Source organism: Eutrema salsugineum, unplaced genomic scaffold, assembly GCF_000478725.1.
Source record: "Eutrema salsugineum unplaced genomic scaffold, Eutsalg1_0 scaffold_3, whole genome shotgun sequence".
Taxonomy (NCBI): domain Eukaryota; kingdom Viridiplantae; phylum Streptophyta; class Magnoliopsida; order Brassicales; family Brassicaceae; genus Eutrema; species Eutrema salsugineum.
In genome coordinates, this window is record NW_006256756.1 from 9,248,852 (window position 1) to 9,265,238 (window position 16,387).

Here is a 16,387-nt window from a genome sequence, read left to right on the forward strand (position 1 = left end):
ATTACGGACATTAGTGAGATCCCAAGTATGATTTTTAAGTTGAGAATTGAGTTCTTCAAGCATGGATTTCCGCCAATACGGTGATTTTAGTGCTTCAGCGACAGATTTGGGAATAGTTGTTGGAGGCTCGGCGACAGAGGTATGTAGATTCAATTTTTGGACAGGTTTTCTTTGACGTGTGCTTGTTCGCGTTGGTACTGGCGGTGGTGGATCTGCTGGCGGTTGAATAGTCGGTGGTGGTGCAGTATCCTCTGGCGAGGATGGTGGTGTGGGTTCAGCTGCCGTCGTCGACGTTGGCAGTGGTTGCGTAGGTGGAGTGACTGTAGGAGAGTCAAGTAGTGATGGTGAGACAGGGTGTGTATTAACCTGCAATTGAGAAAATGGTCGTACAACAGAGACAGAAGGATAAGATGAATGGTTAGATTCAATATCTTCTAACTGAGAGCATGCTTTAGGAGAAGCAGAGAACGGGAAAACTGATTCATGAAAAACAACATGTCGAGATTTATAGATGCGAGACGTAGTTCTATCAAGAAAAAAATATGCACTTTGTGTAATAGAGTATCCAAGGAAGACACACGGCGTCAATCTAGCATCTAACTTATGAGAAGCATATGGTTTTATCCAAGGAAAACATAAGCACCCAAAATACGAAGTTTTTGAAAATTTGGATCATTGCCCGTTAAAGGTTGAAAAGGAGTTTTAAAATCTAAAGTTGGGGTGGGCATCCGATTAATAAGGTAAACTGCCATGGCAAAAGCAAACGTCCAATACGACTTGGGCATAGAAGCATGCGAGAGTAAAGCTAAGCCGGTTTCAACAATATGTCAAAGTCGGCGCTCAGCAATGCCATTATGCTCAGGTGTATGCGGCGGACTCGTCATATGAGATATGCCATGAGTCGAGAGAAAAGTCGAAAGACCTATAAACTCACCCCCATTATCGCTATATAAAGTCCGAAGTTTTTGTTGAAAACGATTTTCTACTAAGGTTTTAAATTTTGTAAAAACATCAAAAACATGAGATTTTTGTTTTAAGGGATATAACCAAGTATATCTAGTAAAATGGTCAACAAAAATAACATAATATTTAAAACCATCTACGGAAATTAATGGAGATGTCCAAACATCAAAGAAAACAATATCCAAAGGATGAGAAGACTTTAAAGTTGAGTTGGAAAATGGCAATTTATGCATTTTATTAATAGAGCAAGCATTGCTCGGGTGTGCAAGTAAAACTTTAGAAGCAAGAGGTAAATCATATTGAGAAACAACTTTTTAAAGAATAGATAAAGCTGGATGGCCTAAACGAGAGTGCCAATCCAAAAGAGTAGTTTTAACAGCAGAAGCAAAAGCAAGTGAAGATGGTGTGGAGGTTGAGCTTTTGGACCACTCATAGGTTCCATTCTTAGGTTTGCCTTCCAGACTAAGAGCTCCCGTTTGAAGGTCTCTGACCTGGAAATACGTTGGAGTAAAGATAACCGCAGCATCATTAGTTTTGCATAATTGAAAGACAAATATTAAGTTTTTATCAAGAGATGGACACAAAGTATATTATTAAGAAAAAAAAGTTTTGTGTAAGAGGGAAGAGAGCAAGAACCGGTGTGTGAAATCTGCAAGGCAGATCCATCACCTAGTAGAACATCATCGCCTCCGGTGTAAGGGTTGTGAAGTGAGAGGTTGGCTAAGTTGGATGTCATGTGGTGCACCTGTGTCAACCAACTAAGTCGAAGAATCAGACATCATAGTGGCGTTTGCGCGAGGCTGCCACTGTTGTTGATATTGTGGTGGCCGCCATGGCTGAGGGTGAGAAGATGACCACGGTGAGGCAGAGGTGGTTCCCTTGACAAGACGAAACTCAGGGCAGTACTTGGCGCTATGACCTTGTGTGCCACACGCCTGACAGCGGCCGAGATATGGTTTGGAGAATCGATTTTGGTGTGGTGAAGCAGACCGGTTCTGACCACGATTCTGTTGGCGTTGACGTGATTCAGTGGCACGAGCAACAATTGGTGCAGGCGAGGCGGAGTTGGTGCATAGGATCATAGCTTCACGATTTAAAAGACGTTGATAAAGTTCAGGGAAAGAGATTGAATTGTCACGGCTGTTGATTGCATCGATCTCTGGTTTGTACTCTTCAGGGAGACCGGCGAGGATATCTTCTGTGAGATCCTCTTGATCCATCGGCTTGCCGAGCAGAGCAAGCTCATCTGCCTTGCCCTTGATGATACGCATGTATTCACTTATGGTATGTGTTCCTTTGGACGTGGTCTTGATCTGGTACCGGATCTGTCGCGTATGTCCTCGGGAAGGGTTACCGAACGTCTCCGCAAGTCTGTCCCACACTTCTTTGGCCGTGGTAGCACTGGATACCACCGATTGAACCGAGAGCAAGATTGCTCCAATCAATGCACTGTAGAGAAGCCTGTCTTGTCGCCTCCATGGAGCGAATTGACAGTGAGTGTTGGAGAGGGAATTTCTCTAGATCTGTCAATGAACTGGTGAAGTTCATGAACTTCAAGTAACGCCTTTACTTCACGTCCCCACATGACGTCCCCACATGAGATAATTCTGAGACGTAAGCTTCGTCACACTAGACATGTTAACAAAGAAGAGTGCTTTGGGGATCTTGTGAATTGAACACAGAGGTTCGCTCAGCGGTGGAGTTGGAAGCCATGAGAGATAGAGGAGAGAAACACAAAGAACAGAGAGAAGAGAAAACAGAGAAAGAAGAAGGAGAAGAAGAAGCAGTCGGCGGAAAAAAAAAAAGGTTAGACTCCTATTGTGGCTCTGCTACCATATTATGGTAAGAGGAATTGATGCTTTCTATTGATCATACAAGTCTCAATATATACAGAGAGACAACTATACATATAAGGAAGGGAGATATACAATAGTTAGTATGGCATAATTACAGGGATATTATACCGTTGTAATGTATACGTTAGAATACGTCAATAGGCAGTAGCTCAAAAGGAGTACACTTACATAACGGTAGCAAAACCAATCGTAAGAGAGCAATCGTTTTTGCTACTCCACTTTGGTACGGTTTGGTGTGCGATAGAGAATGTAATATACTGTTGCACTTACTGGGGAGATTTAATTTGGTCTGATCACTCTGAGACTGAGAGTAGAGAAAGTAGAGAATGGAGAGCGATCAAGGGTTTGGAAACATTGCGTGAGATCAAGACATCAGGGCGTGATTATGACATGGTTAAGATTATCTCTAAAAATCTTTCAAATTTCACTTTTTCCTTCATTTTAAAGATAAAAATGAATGAAGTTTTTTCCAACGGTGCTTCAATTTCACCTTTAATGAAGGAATATTATTCATTTCTTTATTTTTTTAAGGTGAACTTTTTGCTTACAAAATGTAACTTTAACTTTTTATATGATTTGTTTTATACCCAAACAAATTTATATGTTTTTTTTTTACCCAAATTTTTTTAAAACTATGTATTTATCCAATCAAATTATAAACTAAAATTGCAATAAGCACAATAAAAAAATACAATAACATATATTAATTAAGAAATACAAGAATATAACCAACTACAAAATTAAAAATACATAATTAATACTATTTTATAAATAATAAAATTTAACATAACATAAACTAACAACTTAATAATCTGAAAAACTATTTCCACATCCATTAAAATTATTAAATTTTTGTTGAAATTTTACAATAAATAAAATAAGTAGGTGAAAGTTTATAAAACAGAAAATTGAAAGATCTTGTTAGCAATAAGTAATAAAATAGAAAGATAGAATATACTTCAAATATTCTTTTTGAAAAGAAAAAATGAAGAAAAGTTGATCCAATGGTTTTTTCATTTTTTCCTTCAAAAATGAAGGAAAAAATATTTTTGAAGGAAAAAATGAAGAAATCATTGGAGATGCTCTAACTAATAATGGGAAACTTTTAGTTATGTGGGACGACGTTAATGATATGAAACCGAAAAACAAAATTCAGTATGCCAAGATTTCTTTAGAAACAAGATGCAATGGACCTAAGGTTTGGGGTAAGGTTGAGTGTGTCAATGAGCTTACATTTCCAGGCGAAGAATACCAATCATTCTGTTGTTTAACTGTTTCGGTTTAATGACTCGTAGTACGTAGAGATGTCATAAGTCGTTCCTTTTGCTTTAAACATGCTGTTTTGTTCTTTGAGAAAAGCCTTTTATGCATTAGTTTTATTTTAGGTCTTTCATTAATTATAAGAACATGTTTTTCCTTTTTTAATTTTTTTTAAATGGATGTGCTTTATTAAATTAAATACGGAAGATGAAAATACCTTTAGAGCCACGGAACTCACAAAAAGGAAAACCATTACATATTTACATTGAACTCATGAAAGAAAAAACAATATACTTTGAATCGAGAAGACTATGGCCTATCAATCGGCAAGAGGTGGAAACGATCCTCGGAACTAAGTTTTGCCGGCATGACTTTTATCAAAGGGAGGATCAACCTATACTTGTGTCTTCGCTTGTGTTTAAGCATTGTAACAGTATCTCTTTCCCAAACATAACTTTAGACCCCCCAAAAAAACAAAAACTGAAACCTGTGAACTATAAACTGTAATTTGAGATTTGAGAAATACACACACTTACTAGCTGGATGACGCACACTCACTAACTGGATTATACATTGACCCAGTACCATACTTGTGGCGCCATTCTGCACCACACACAATCTCCTGCTTCCAAGGATTAGTTATTTGATGATGCAACGTATCAATAGGTTAGATTTTATTACTTTCATTAATCCTTATGTTGTTTTAATGTTCATTAAACCTAACTATCATATTAATTATAAGAAAAATTATAAAATTCTAGAAGGAGTTATTTGATGATGCAACGTATCAATAGATTTTGTGTTGTTGACGCTGGCCGCAGCAGTCATGCGCCAAACAGACCCAATTTAGGTAAAACAAACATCAAATAAGGCGAATCAAACATTTTCTACATTGGATAAATTTTAAGCATCAAAAATTTGATGATCATTGAAGAACTTCCGTGGACCAATCTCAAATTTGGAGACAAGATAGAACCAATAATTACCTTTCATTTGAAGCCAATCCGACAATGCAACCAGATAATATGATGATTTTATAGAAGACATAGTATGTTGGCAGATAAATGGAATCAATCCTGCATCACATAACTGAGTTCGAGTTTTCAATCGATATAGAGATCAATCGATCTTTATAGGAATTAACTGTTTTATGCGAGAGAGAGATCAGAGCCAGTCCAGAATCCAAAAGGCGGAAGCGATAAAAAAAAGAAGGCCATTTTTAGTAAAGAAAACAATAAGTAGTGAAAAGAGACAAAGAGGAGAGTCAAATTGCAGTTTTTGGTGTGCCATGTGAAGCACTGACCAGTAGACTACTTAACATTCACTAATCTGGTGGACGATCAAAAATATATACGAATAAAGGCTGCAAGCACAAGCTTGCGGGCTGAGGGGAGGCCCTCAGAGAAATCATGGATGGTGCTTAAGAAAATTATTGGATAGATGTATATGACATTGTTTATGCGGACTTAGGTTAGATCATAAATTTGTAATTTAATTGCCTTTACAATTAGTTGGTTTGGCGTAAACCATTGAATATTTCCGGTTTAGAAGAATGAGAAAGATTTTGTTCTTTCACCTTCTCAAGAATTTTCCTTTCGTAAATAATCTTCCATCACCGTAGAGCTCGTAAACCTGAATCTCAGTGTTAATCATCTCTGCCACACCTTGTCGCCATCGCTAGATTCGAAGGTTTCTGTTTGAGCTCGTGTCGTTTGTAAGTTGAAATCGTCTAAACGGGAATTTAGGGTTTTTATTGGCCTCTGCTTTTCGTTTTCCTTGTACACATAGATTATTTGGAGGTACTTCAATTCTATTATGATTCTCAAGTTTCGATTTTAGTTTCTGGGTCTTGATTTCTCCGCTCAATTCACGTTTCCGTGTGGTTGGTTCTTTAGTTATCAAGTTCTATTATGATTCCAAGTTTCGATTTTTAGTTTCTGTTGCTCAGCTCAATTTTCGTTTCCATGTGGTTGGTTCTTCAATTATCAATTCTATTATGATAAAAGTTTCGATTTTTAGTTTTTGGGTCTTGATTGCTCCGCTCAATTCACGTTTCCATGTGGTGACTGAGGATTCATGGTTCTTCAACTATCGGAATTCTAGGGTTTATGATCGTTTTTGGAATCTGGTTTCAGGGATTGAACGAAATGGGTAAGCATAGGAAGAGAGAAACTGATTCGGAAGATGAAACTCCATCTTCGGCATCGTCGTCTTCGTCTTATTCTTCGTACAGCTCCGATGAGTCCGATTCGTCTTCTAGAAAGAGGCGGAAGAAGCGAAGGGAGCGGCGGAAAAGTGACGGTGGTTATGAGAGAGAGAAGCGAAGGAGGAAGGAAAAGGAAAAGAAGAGGAAGAAGATGGAGAGGAGGGAGAGAAAGAGGAAAGATAGGAAGAAGAGGGCGAAGAAGAAGCGTGATTATGAGTCTGATTCCGAGTCTCATTCCGGTTCTGAATCCATGTCTGATCCAGAGAGCTCACGGGATGAGCCTGAAACTGTGGTGAAGGAGATGCTATTGGAGTTCCCTAATGTTGCCAATGATTTGAAACAGGTAATGATTCGAGAAAGCTTTGCTTTTGAGTAGTAGAAATTGAGGTGAATCCAAAATCATTGCTAGTAGGATGCGTTTAATGACTCTGTGATCTTTATGCTCTTTCTTTTGTAGCTTTTGAAAATGATAGATGATGGACAAGCGGTTGATATAAAGGGAATTTCGGAAAGTGCTTTGAAGAAGCGGTTGAAGAAGCTGTTTCTATCTTTGAAGTTGAAAGAACGTGGGGATAGAGTCTTTTTGTTACCACCAGGTGCTTCTCCTTCGTTAGATTTGGTGGGACATCTTATAAAAGGTGGTGAAGAAGAAGCTGAGACTGCCTCTTCGAAGGAAACAGAAGCAACTGCTACTGGAAATGGGATTGATGAGACAAAAAAGGGATTGGCAGATGAAAACGTTCTGGCAGCAGATGATGTTGCTGGTCCAAAGAAAAGGTGATTCATGCTTATTCACGCTTTGAATGATTAGATCTAAAATTGTCTCTTGACAACAAACATGATGGTGCTATAATTTGATTGCAGGGTGATTGGACCTGCAATGCCATCGGCTGAGCTACTTGCTGCAGCGGCAAAGCTAACAGAAGCTCAAGCTGAACTCAGGTGCTTTTAATTGATTACCAGTTCACGTTTATCATATTACATGGAATGACTTTTTTCTTGATAAGTATTTTTTTGATAATGCTTTAGAGAAGCTGAGCTAGAAGAAGATTCAGAATATTTTATAGGACCTGCTCCACCGGCTGTTGTTGCAGAAGTAGCATCCTCAAACGAGGCAGAGAGATTCGAAGAGGTTATTAGTCTTCCTTCTGGCATTACAAATACAATCATTTGGTTTCAAAGTTTGTGGATAACCTATTCCTTAAGAGTAGCAACTCATACTCCTCTCGTAAGCAGGTGACACGGATCATGGAAGCTGAAGCTAATAGTCCCTACGATGTTTTAGGAGTGAATCACAATATGGCTGCTGATAATATGAAGAAGAGGTGTGGTTTCTGTTACACTTTTGGAATCAAGAAAATTTGATTATTAGTCGCTAAATATCTGCACTCAATCATATAATCAGCTCAAGTTTATGTAATTAGTTCCATGATTGATATAGACAATTTTGGTCTGTAGGTACTGGAAGCTCTCTCTTCTAGTTCACCCTGACAAATGCTCTCATCCCCAAGCCCAGCAAGCATTCGTTCTGCTGAATAAAGCTTTCAAGGAATTACAAGATCCAGAAAAGGTGAGTTGAATGAACATTAACTATCTGATTAATTTGTCAATATTCTCTCTAATGTATTGTGTTATGCAGCGAAAAGCAATGGATGACAAGATTAAACTTAAGGAGGAACAGGAGGCATTTAAGGTTTGTAATTCCGCGGAATTGATCTGTGTAATGTTTGGTGAAAAATATGTTGGTATGATTTAAAAAGACACGGTGTACTTGCCCTGCAGGTTGAATTACGCTCAATGCAAGAAGCAGCACAATGGAGAAGATCACAAGGTGATGATGTGTCATGGTGTCATGCATGCTCCTTAATGTCCTTGGCCTTTATGGACTGAAATAGTAATTGAGTCTTTTCTCGGGTTTGCAGGTATATCAATGGAAGGCGATGCAGAGCTGCTGGCGGCAACGGAAGTCAAACCTGTACCTAAAAGAGACGAGTGGATGACGACCCTTCCTCCTGAGAGAAAGGTGAGAGAGACCCACATTTGAGTCACAAACGCTTGTTAGTTTATCTTTTTAGTCATCAAATTTTCAGTCTCATCTGTGGTTCTTCTTTTGCAGGTCGGGGTGCCTGTGCAGCAATCAACCACGACATTTAGCAGAAATGCTAGAGAAGGACGCGGAGACACTACTGTCTGGACTGATACTCCTATGGACAAAGCTGAAAGAGCAAAGATGAAGTAAGTACACACATATATTTCAACCTCTCGCTAGCACTTGTAAACTACATTTCTGATCCACGAGGTTGTATGGTGAGGAAGCCAAATACCACATTAGGTTTATTTTGAAAGAAGTAGCTGCGCAAACTTTAGCTATAGGTCTACTATAATTAGCCTAAGACCGAATCTAGCAGATTGTAATTGTTGTGTGTTGGTTAGAGAGCACTTAGTTTGAGCTGTATTTATAAGGCTATACTGCAGATTGGTTAGGCATATTTAGTTGAGAATAGAGATCCCTCTCATTAATCAAATCTCTCTGATTTTCCCGTTGTTGCAGTTACTTAGAGGCATACAACAAGGCCACTGCTCTTGCTTCAAACGAAGGGGAGAATATGAAAAGAAGCCTAGATGCAGACCTTGTGGACAAATACAACAAAGAGAAAAGATCAAAGTCATTGGTAGAGAAGCACAGGGAAGAGTCTTCTTCATCTTCAAGCCGTCTGAAGAAGAAGAAGAAATCGTCTTCTTCCAGAGAGAAAGCAGATAAGGATGAGTGGGTAGGGAAACATCCGTGGAAGCCATGGGACCGTGAGAACGATCTCACCGCTGGTAGACAGAATGTGAAACTTGATTCTGATGGTATGGCTGAAGGTTTGGCTTCCAAGTTTTCTTCTGCCAGTTTCCAAAGAAGCTTTCTTTGAAGGCGCTTGTTTTTTGGTATGAGAAATGTATTGCAGTAAATTGATTTGACTAATGTATACAAATTTGCATTTTTTTCACTCTTTAATTTACAATAGAAAATCTTGTCTTCAAAATTCTTTTAATTTGTACTTCCTCCGTTTCACAAAGAATATCACATTTTTCAAATTTATTAAGAAAATTATTAAAAATATTATTTTGTATTTTATTAATGCATTAAATAATTTTTTTCTTTAATTAATATATTAAAATTAATAGAATTAAAACTAAAATATTGTTTAAAATTCTGTATTAAAAATATAAAATGACATTCTTTATGAAACAAAAATAAAACTTTAAAATAATACTCTTTATGAAATAGAGGGAGTATAATTTTTCTTGTTCAACTAGTTACATATAGTACTAAAATGAAACTTCTGAATGAAGTGGAGGGCTCCTTGTTTAACGAACTACGTTTTAACTTTTAACAAAAGAATATTTGCAATTAATTTACAGATATTTAATTTCGAGTGTTTTGCGTCTGAAATTGCACAAATTTTCTAAACAAATATAAATTGTAGGAAAACGAAACACAAAAGAAGAAAGCTAAAAACTTTTGTTCAATTTTCAATTCAATTCAATTCCTTCCGAATTGGGTTTCCTGCGGGAGCATTGCAGTAATGGCGGCACCTCGTAATTTAACCGGTGACGGCGGCGGAAGAGTTCTTGTGAAGGACGAAGAAAGCGCCGCCGCATCATCGTCGGCAGCAGCTAAAGGCTTCCTCAGCGACGACTCATCGACGGGTAAACGCAGCAAATCCGAGCGATTTCCGCTCTCACGGTGGGAATTCGCCGTTTTCTCCACCGTCTTCCTCGTCTTCACCACTGGACTTTTGTCTATTTACCTCACCATGCCCGCCGCTGAATACGGGAAGCTCAAGCTACCCAGAACTATCTCCGATCTCCGATTGCTCAAGTGAGATTTGCTTCTTCTTCTTTTAGGTTTTTTTTTCAGTAGATTGATTGATCCTAATGTAGAAAAACTCAAAAAATGTTTAGCTTTCAGTACTCTCTTGAATTTGGATCCTAATTTAAAACCCCCAGATTGAAAGTTTTGATCTTTGCAAGATGCAGAGAGTTGGCTTAGAGAGGAACAAATCAGCTTAAAAGACATGTTTTTGTATTATTTTTCTCTCCTTTAGTTTGATATGGTAGGTAGAAACTCAAAATGTTGGTACTTCTGGATCCTAGTTTAAACACCAAATTGAAAGTTCTGAATTCTGATCTTTTCCAAGATGCATAAAATTAGTTAAGAGAGCAACAAATCAGCTTAAAAGATATGTTTTTGTCTGATTTTTCTCTTCCATTGTATTATGGTAAGCTTTTTCAGTATCCTAGTTTAAACCCCAAATTTAAAAGTTCTGATCTTTACCAAGATGCAAAGAAATTGGTTTAGAGAGCAACAAATCAGTAGCTTAAAGACATGTTTTTCCTTTTTGTATGAGAAACTGGTTTGTTGATGTGTGTGATTTGCTTGGACTCAACTATTTGCTGATACATTGATCTTGAACATATTGCAGAGATAATCTTGGGTCATATGCAAGTGAGTACCAAGCACGATTCATTCTAGGTTACTGTTCTACATATATCTTCATGCAAACCTTCATGATACCTGGAACAATCTTTATGTCATTGCTTGCTGGAGCTCTTTTCGGCGTGGTTAGAGGTTTTGTACTTGTTGTCCTCAATGCAACAGCCGGTGCGTGTTCTTGTTTCTTCTTATCGAAATTGGTCGGGAGGCCGCTGGTTTGCTGGTTGTGGCCTGAGAAGTTGAGGTTTTTCCAAGCCGAGGTAAGTTCTCTCTTGTGTTTAATCAGCTTCTAATAAGCTCTCTTGTTCTGAAGGATTAGTGCCTTGAAATTCTTGTAATGCTTTGATTCAGATTTCGAAGAGAAGAGATAAGTTGCTTAACTATATGCTCTTCTTAAGGATAACACCAACACTGCCTAACCTCTTCATTAATTTGTCATCCCCAATCGTTGACATACCCTTTCACGTCTTCTTTTTAGCAACTTTAGTCGGCCTTATGCCAGCTTCATACATCACCGTAAGAGTGAGTCTCTCTAGTTTTGATCTCTTCTTGCGGTTCTGTGACATTGAAACAGGCTAACGTTGTACATTTACTTCATGTATACAGGCTGGTCTGGCTCTTGGAGATCTCAGATCAGTGAAAGATCTGTATGATTTCAAGACTTTGTCAGTGTTGTTCCTTATTGGATCCATCTCCATATTCCCTGCTCTGCTGAAGAGAAAGAGAGTATATGAATGAATACTGAAGAAGATGAATATTTATAGATATATTGATGAGCAGCACTATATACTGTTGCATGCCGGGATTTTCAAAGGTGTTTATGAGCTCGAGCTAAAGAAGAAGATCGCTTCCGAAACACCACAGAGCTTTAAACCGCTAACTTTGGCTTTGATTGGTTTATCGTGGATTCGAAATCCTTTCTTTGCAGTCTCTCATTCCCTTTGTAGTAATTAAGTGCTTGTCTAGCTAGTTCACTGAGTCTTGAATCCAAGATTGGCTTTGTATATTGAATCTTGATTCGGAAATATCTGACTCTGTAGCCAATAGGCTTTTGTAGCAACATGATTATGTAAATGTTTGAAGTTCTTGCTTTGACCAAAAGAGCGCAATCCATCTTATCAAATAATTTAGTCACGACATGGATTACCAATGTAAGTATGTGTCGACGTGCGAACAAGTAACCCTTGGTTCAGAACGATCAGCAGATTAGAATTAACGAAAATTGAAGAATCTAGATGGAGGAAACTTAAACGCAACCCCAACACTGAGGAAACCGAACAGGACCAAACCGAGATTTTAAGGTCGGTTTCGTTTCTCTTGGCTGAACCGATCGGCAGGTGTTCAATTTGAGTTCGGTTATTCGAGATTTTTGGTTAATTGTTTTTTCATTCTGCTTAATAACCGGATTATACCAAAATTAGACCGGTGTATATCAATTAATCAATTTCGCTTGACAACCGGAATTTAACTAAAATTTCGCTTAATAACCGGAATTTAACTAAAATTAATCGAAAATAAGCGATTTTTTTCTAAAAATGACCGAATTTAACGGAAAGGAAAAACTAAATTTCTTAATTTCGGTAACCTTCTAGAAAACTTTGTTTAAACAGTAACAAAACCGGCTCGGTTCGGTTTGGTTAACCGAAGTTTTAACTTCTTACGACCCAAGTCACTAAGAATCAAGACAAAATTAAATAGATTTAGCCAAAAAAAAAAAGTGAAACTAAGAAGATTTAGCCAGTCAATAAATGGAGATCTAAAGAAAATGGAAAAAACCAACTTGGAAACTTTAACAGATTAAAGAAAACACAAAAAAGTAAAGTAAATATAGTAACTTGCAGTTGAAGAAACGTGAGCTTATGAAGAAACGTGAGCTTAGGACATATGGCTTCTTGACTTGGAATGTCTACAGAATCTCAGGAGCTTAGTTAAGTCCTATATATCCAAAATATGAAGCAAAAATATCCCATGCTATAACACAATTTAGAAATTTGCTCATCTACAAAACTGTAAAAACAAAAAACAAAAAGAGAGAAAGAGAGAAAAGATTCAGTTCTTCTTTCTGGGCTCTCACTTCTCAATTCCAAAAAGTATACATAGATACTATAATCAGTTCGGTGTGTCATCAGATTGTGCAGTGCTGCTAGTGTCCTCAACTCCAAAAGCATCAGCTATATTGAAGTTCAAGTTTTTCATCATCGTTCTGCTTCTTCCAACTCCATCTCCTTTCTTCATCATCGCAGTAAACTCTGAGAAATCAATCCTCCCATCCTAAACCAAACCGCACATTCTCATCATCAGAACCAAACTCACTAAGAAACAAGAGAAAAAGGTATATAGATAATGAAGGGGCTTTCTTCTTACATTGTCAAGATCAATCTCCTTGATCATATCGTCAAGAGGAGTGTCACAGAGACCAAACTCTGTGCAAGCTTGTTGAAGCTCGTCAATGGTGATATAACCGCTCCCGTCTTTATCAAAGTATGAAAACGCAACCACCAAATTCTCCTCTCTCTCCATCTTGTTCATGTGTAGTGTCGCTGCTAGAAATTCACCGTAGTCTATCGTCCCACTGTTGTCTATATCCGCCTGCCAAAACACAGTTTATGCCTTGTGACTCTTAGAATCTTGTGATTCTAAAGGAGAGCTCATGTTTTTTGGGAACATACCGCATCCATAAGAGACTTGATTTCTGATTCCATTAGTTCAGATCCTACTCTCTTTAGACCTGCTTTAAGCTCCTCAAAGGTGATTGTTCCACTGTTGTCTGTATCTATCATTTTAAACAGTTCCTTCAGACCACCAATTTCTTCCTCCGAGAGTCTCTCAGCGATTACCTAACGGAGAAAAGCAATGGGATTGGAGATTCAAGAAAGAGAAAGAAATAGTCTACAATGTTCTTACCCTTAAGGCCATTTTCTTAATCTTATTCATTTGCGAGAACTGTTTTAGTCGCGATAAGACCGCTGGATCTAGAGGCTTGTCTGGTGCAGCATGTTCATCAACAATCCACGGGTGACCTAAACAAACATCAGAGGAAAACATCAGAACGAAATACATGCAGAGGAGAGGGAAACAGTAATCATTACAAAATAAACTCACACAATGCTTCATGTGCAGATATGCGTTTCTTGGGGCTCCTATCAAGCATTTTGTAAATCAGATCTTTAGCACCTTCTGAGATACTAGGCCACGGGTCGGATTTGAAATCTATCTTCCCTTGCAAAATCTGTCTAAAGATTCCTGACTCGGTTTCTGCAAGAACATGGTCGCATAAACCACACAAGCAATGTGCTTGATTTGGTTAGTAACAAAGATATTTGTTTTTATAAAACTTACCTGCCCAGAAAGGAGGAACACCACTTAGTAAGATGTAAAGGATCACACCTGCGCTCCACACGTCTATCTCTGGTCCATAACATTTTTTCAGAACCTCTGGTGCAACATAATACGGACTTCCGACTACATCATACAGATACTGCCCTGAAGAGCCAAAAAAAACCAACAAAATTTACAAAATTTGTTAAGCAGTGGAATTGGCCAAACACATTCTAGCTCTAGAGGCATCTCTGCATAAACATAATAGAACCATAAAACTCTAACGAACTTGCAGATAGGACATCAAGAAATCCGATTTTCAACCAAGTCAAACCATTTTTCGGATCAAGAACCCAAATGTCAAAGTCTAATTCAGAAAACCAAATCTTTCCAAAGAAGATTAATTTTTCCCTAACAATGCTCAAGCAACAAGATCCTGCAGATAGATACCAAAACGAAACATTTCTTGAACAGTGTATGCAAGAAGAAAATCAATCGGCAATATAAGCTGTGAACAAAATTGGCGAAATTTAGTAAGCAGTGAATTGAAGAAACACATTCTAGCTCTATAGTTATCTCTGCATACGCATAAGCATATGTTCCCTATAACATAACCATAGAACTCTAGCAATCAAGAAATCCGATTTTCAACAGAGTCAACCCACTTTTTGGATCAAGAAACGAAATGTCAAAGCCTAATTAAGGAAATAAAACATGTCAAAAGAAGAACAATGTTTCCCTAACAATGCTCAAGCAACCCAGCAGATAACAAGGTATCAAGAAATCCGATTTTCGAACCATTCTTTAGTCAAGAAACCAAACGAAACAGAGTATCAAGAATCCAATCAATCAACAAACTAAGACAAACCCATTTCCCAGATTCTTATCAAAAGGATGAAATCGAAGAAAACGGACCTGGTTTGTAAAAGACAGACAAACCAAAGTCAGTAGCTTTAAGCTTAGCATCATCATTAGGGCTATCAAACAAGAAATTCTCAGGCTTGAGATCTCTATGCATAACACCAAGCGAATGACAAGCCTCAACAACACCAAGAATGGTCTTAATCAGCTTCGCAGCCTCACGCTCGCTGAAATGCCCTTTCGAAACAATCCGATCAAAAAGCTCTCCACCTTCACAAACCTCCATAACAATGTGGACGAAGACAGAATCCTCGTAAGTACCCTTGATCCGGACCACGTTTGGGTGTTCGGAGAGATGGTGCATGATCTGAATCTCTCTCCAGACATCCTCGTAATCCTCTCGGCACACGAGCTTGCGTTTAGGGATTGATTTGCAGGCGTAATTAGCGGTTGATGATTTCTCTGTGCAGAGATAGGTTGTGCCGAATTGGCCCTGGCCTAGCTTCTTGCCGAGGAGGTAGTGGTCTCGTAATCTGGGTGTTTCGTAAGGAAGAACACTGCTCGAAGGTCGTCTAGGGTTTGGTTTCTCCATTTTTCTTGTTTCTCAAATCTTGGATTTCGAAAGATGAAGAAGAAAGACGATGATGGATTCTTTGTTTTGTTTAAGAGTGGAGGAGGAGACGAGACGCACCCTTCACTTCATTCTTCTTCTCCGTGTTTGACAATGCAATTATATTATTATTTTGTATTATTGCTATTTAATTATCCCGTGACGGTGACCATTTTATTTGATTTACATTAATTTTCTTACCAACTTCTTTTATTACACAATAAATTGAATCGATAAGAAAAATCAACTGAGAGACTAGGAGACGCGCCAAAGTATAACGAAATAGGTTCTACTTTCACATATTTTTTACAATAATTATTTCATTAACATAAAATATCACAAAAATTATTTAAAAAATCATGATCCTACATACACGTACAAATCCAAACCTAGGTAAGGTTTAGTTATTTTAATTAATTATTATAGATAAAAATGGTAAGAACTTCCAACACTTCAAAAAGATTAATCTTGATTTTAAAGAAAGATTTATAATATATAGAAGGAAAAAAAAAGATAATTTCATAGCTCATAACATGATTTTTTTTGTTTGCTTTTAATTTCCTTAACAAAAAGGTTATCTTAAGACAAAAAAAAAAAAACAAAAAACAAAAGGGTTATCTATATTTTAACAGAGAAAGGGATGTGCAAGGTGAAAAATATAAACAATTGACCGACTTGCATGCACACGTGCCAGCGAAGCGAATGGACAAGAACTAGTTTTTTCATATCATGGTGGGTTGAGTTCACACGGCTATTGCACTGCACGACCACAAGTTCCAACTTTCATCATCGTGAAGACAACTCTTTCAATTACATTTTTTTTAAAGGAC

The 16,387-nt window shown here is 37.8% G+C and overlaps 3 protein-coding genes across 5 annotated transcripts; 2 read left to right on the plus strand and 1 right to left on the minus strand.

The window, feature by feature from the left end:
• Positions 1-5,678: 5,678 nt before the first annotated feature.
• Positions 5,679-9,316, plus strand: LOC18014401. Of its 2 annotated transcripts, none has more exons than XM_006397117.2 (12): positions 5,679-5,793; positions 6,215-6,628; positions 6,743-7,062; positions 7,150-7,227; positions 7,315-7,417; positions 7,522-7,610; positions 7,744-7,855; positions 7,925-7,978; positions 8,068-8,116; positions 8,208-8,308; positions 8,402-8,520; positions 8,837-9,316. In XM_006397117.2, exons 2-12 carry the CDS (start codon positions 6,227-6,229, stop codon positions 9,198-9,200), a joined length of 1,791 nt encoding a protein of 596 aa, XP_006397180.1. In that variant the 5' UTR covers positions 5,679-5,793; positions 6,215-6,226; the 3' UTR covers positions 9,201-9,316. The 2 variants fall into 2 exon arrangements, with proteins under 2 accessions (XP_006397180.1, XP_024010146.1); XM_024154378.1 differs by having other exon boundaries at positions 5,709-5,878.
• A 443-nt stretch (positions 9,317-9,759) lies between these two features.
• Positions 9,760-11,836, plus strand: LOC18014402 (uncharacterized membrane protein At4g09580). 2 transcript variants are annotated; one of them, XM_024154259.1, is made up of 4 exons: positions 9,760-10,153; positions 10,758-11,028; positions 11,120-11,284; positions 11,375-11,836. In XM_024154259.1, exons 1-4 carry the CDS (start codon positions 9,858-9,860, stop codon positions 11,504-11,506), a joined length of 864 nt encoding a protein of 287 aa, XP_024010027.1. In that variant the 5' UTR covers positions 9,760-9,857; the 3' UTR covers positions 11,507-11,836. The 2 variants fall into 2 exon arrangements, with proteins under 2 accessions (XP_024010027.1, XP_006397182.1); XM_006397119.2 differs by having other exon boundaries at positions 9,762-10,153; positions 11,120-11,290.
• An 847-nt stretch (positions 11,837-12,683) lies between these two features.
• Positions 12,684-15,539, minus strand: LOC18014391 (calcium-dependent protein kinase 4). Its single transcript, XM_006397121.2, has 7 exons — positions 15,002-15,539; positions 14,108-14,251; positions 13,871-14,023; positions 13,673-13,788; positions 13,438-13,605; positions 13,133-13,357; positions 12,684-13,039 (listed from the first exon to the last, which is right to left on the minus strand). The coding sequence occupies exons 1-7, from the start codon at positions 15,537-15,539 to the stop codon at positions 12,878-12,880; spliced, it is 1,506 nt and encodes a 501-aa protein (XP_006397184.1). The 3' UTR covers positions 12,684-12,877.
• Between the last annotated feature and the right edge of the window lie 848 nt (positions 15,540-16,387).

Bases quoted from the DNA above. Each gene is read 5' to 3' on its own strand.
- LOC18014401 (XM_006397117.2), top strand. From the start codon at position 6,227: ATGGGTAAGCATAGGAAGAGAGAAACTGATTCGGAAGATGAAACTCCA. The intron at 7,611-7,743 runs GTGTGGTTTCTG...TTTGGTCTGTAG, and splicing joins GCTGATAATATGAAGAAGAG to GTACTGGAAGCTCTCTCTTC. The intron at 7,856-7,924 runs GTGAGTTGAATG...TGTGTTATGCAG, and splicing joins AATTACAAGATCCAGAAAAG to CGAAAAGCAATGGATGACAA.
- LOC18014402 (XM_006397119.2), top strand. From the start codon at position 9,858: ATGGCGGCACCTCGTAATTTAACCGGTGACGGCGGCGGAAGAGTTCTT. The intron at 11,029-11,119 runs GTAAGTTCTCTC...GCTTTGATTCAG, and splicing joins TGAGGTTTTTCCAAGCCGAG to ATTTCGAAGAGAAGAGATAA. The intron at 11,291-11,374 runs GTGAGTCTCTCT...TCATGTATACAG, and splicing joins CTTCATACATCACCGTAAGA to GCTGGTCTGGCTCTTGGAGA.
- LOC18014391 (XM_006397121.2), bottom strand. From the start codon at position 15,539: ATGGAGAAACCAAACCCTAGACGACCTTCGAGCAGTGTTCTTCCTTAC. The intron at 13,606-13,672 runs GTAAGAACATTG...TTTCTCCGTTAG, and splicing joins TTAAGAAAATGGCCTTAAGG to GTAATCGCTGAGAGACTCTC. The intron at 13,358-13,437 runs GTATGTTCCCAA...GTGTTTTGGCAG, and splicing joins TCAAGTCTCTTATGGATGCG to GCGGATATAGACAACAGTGG.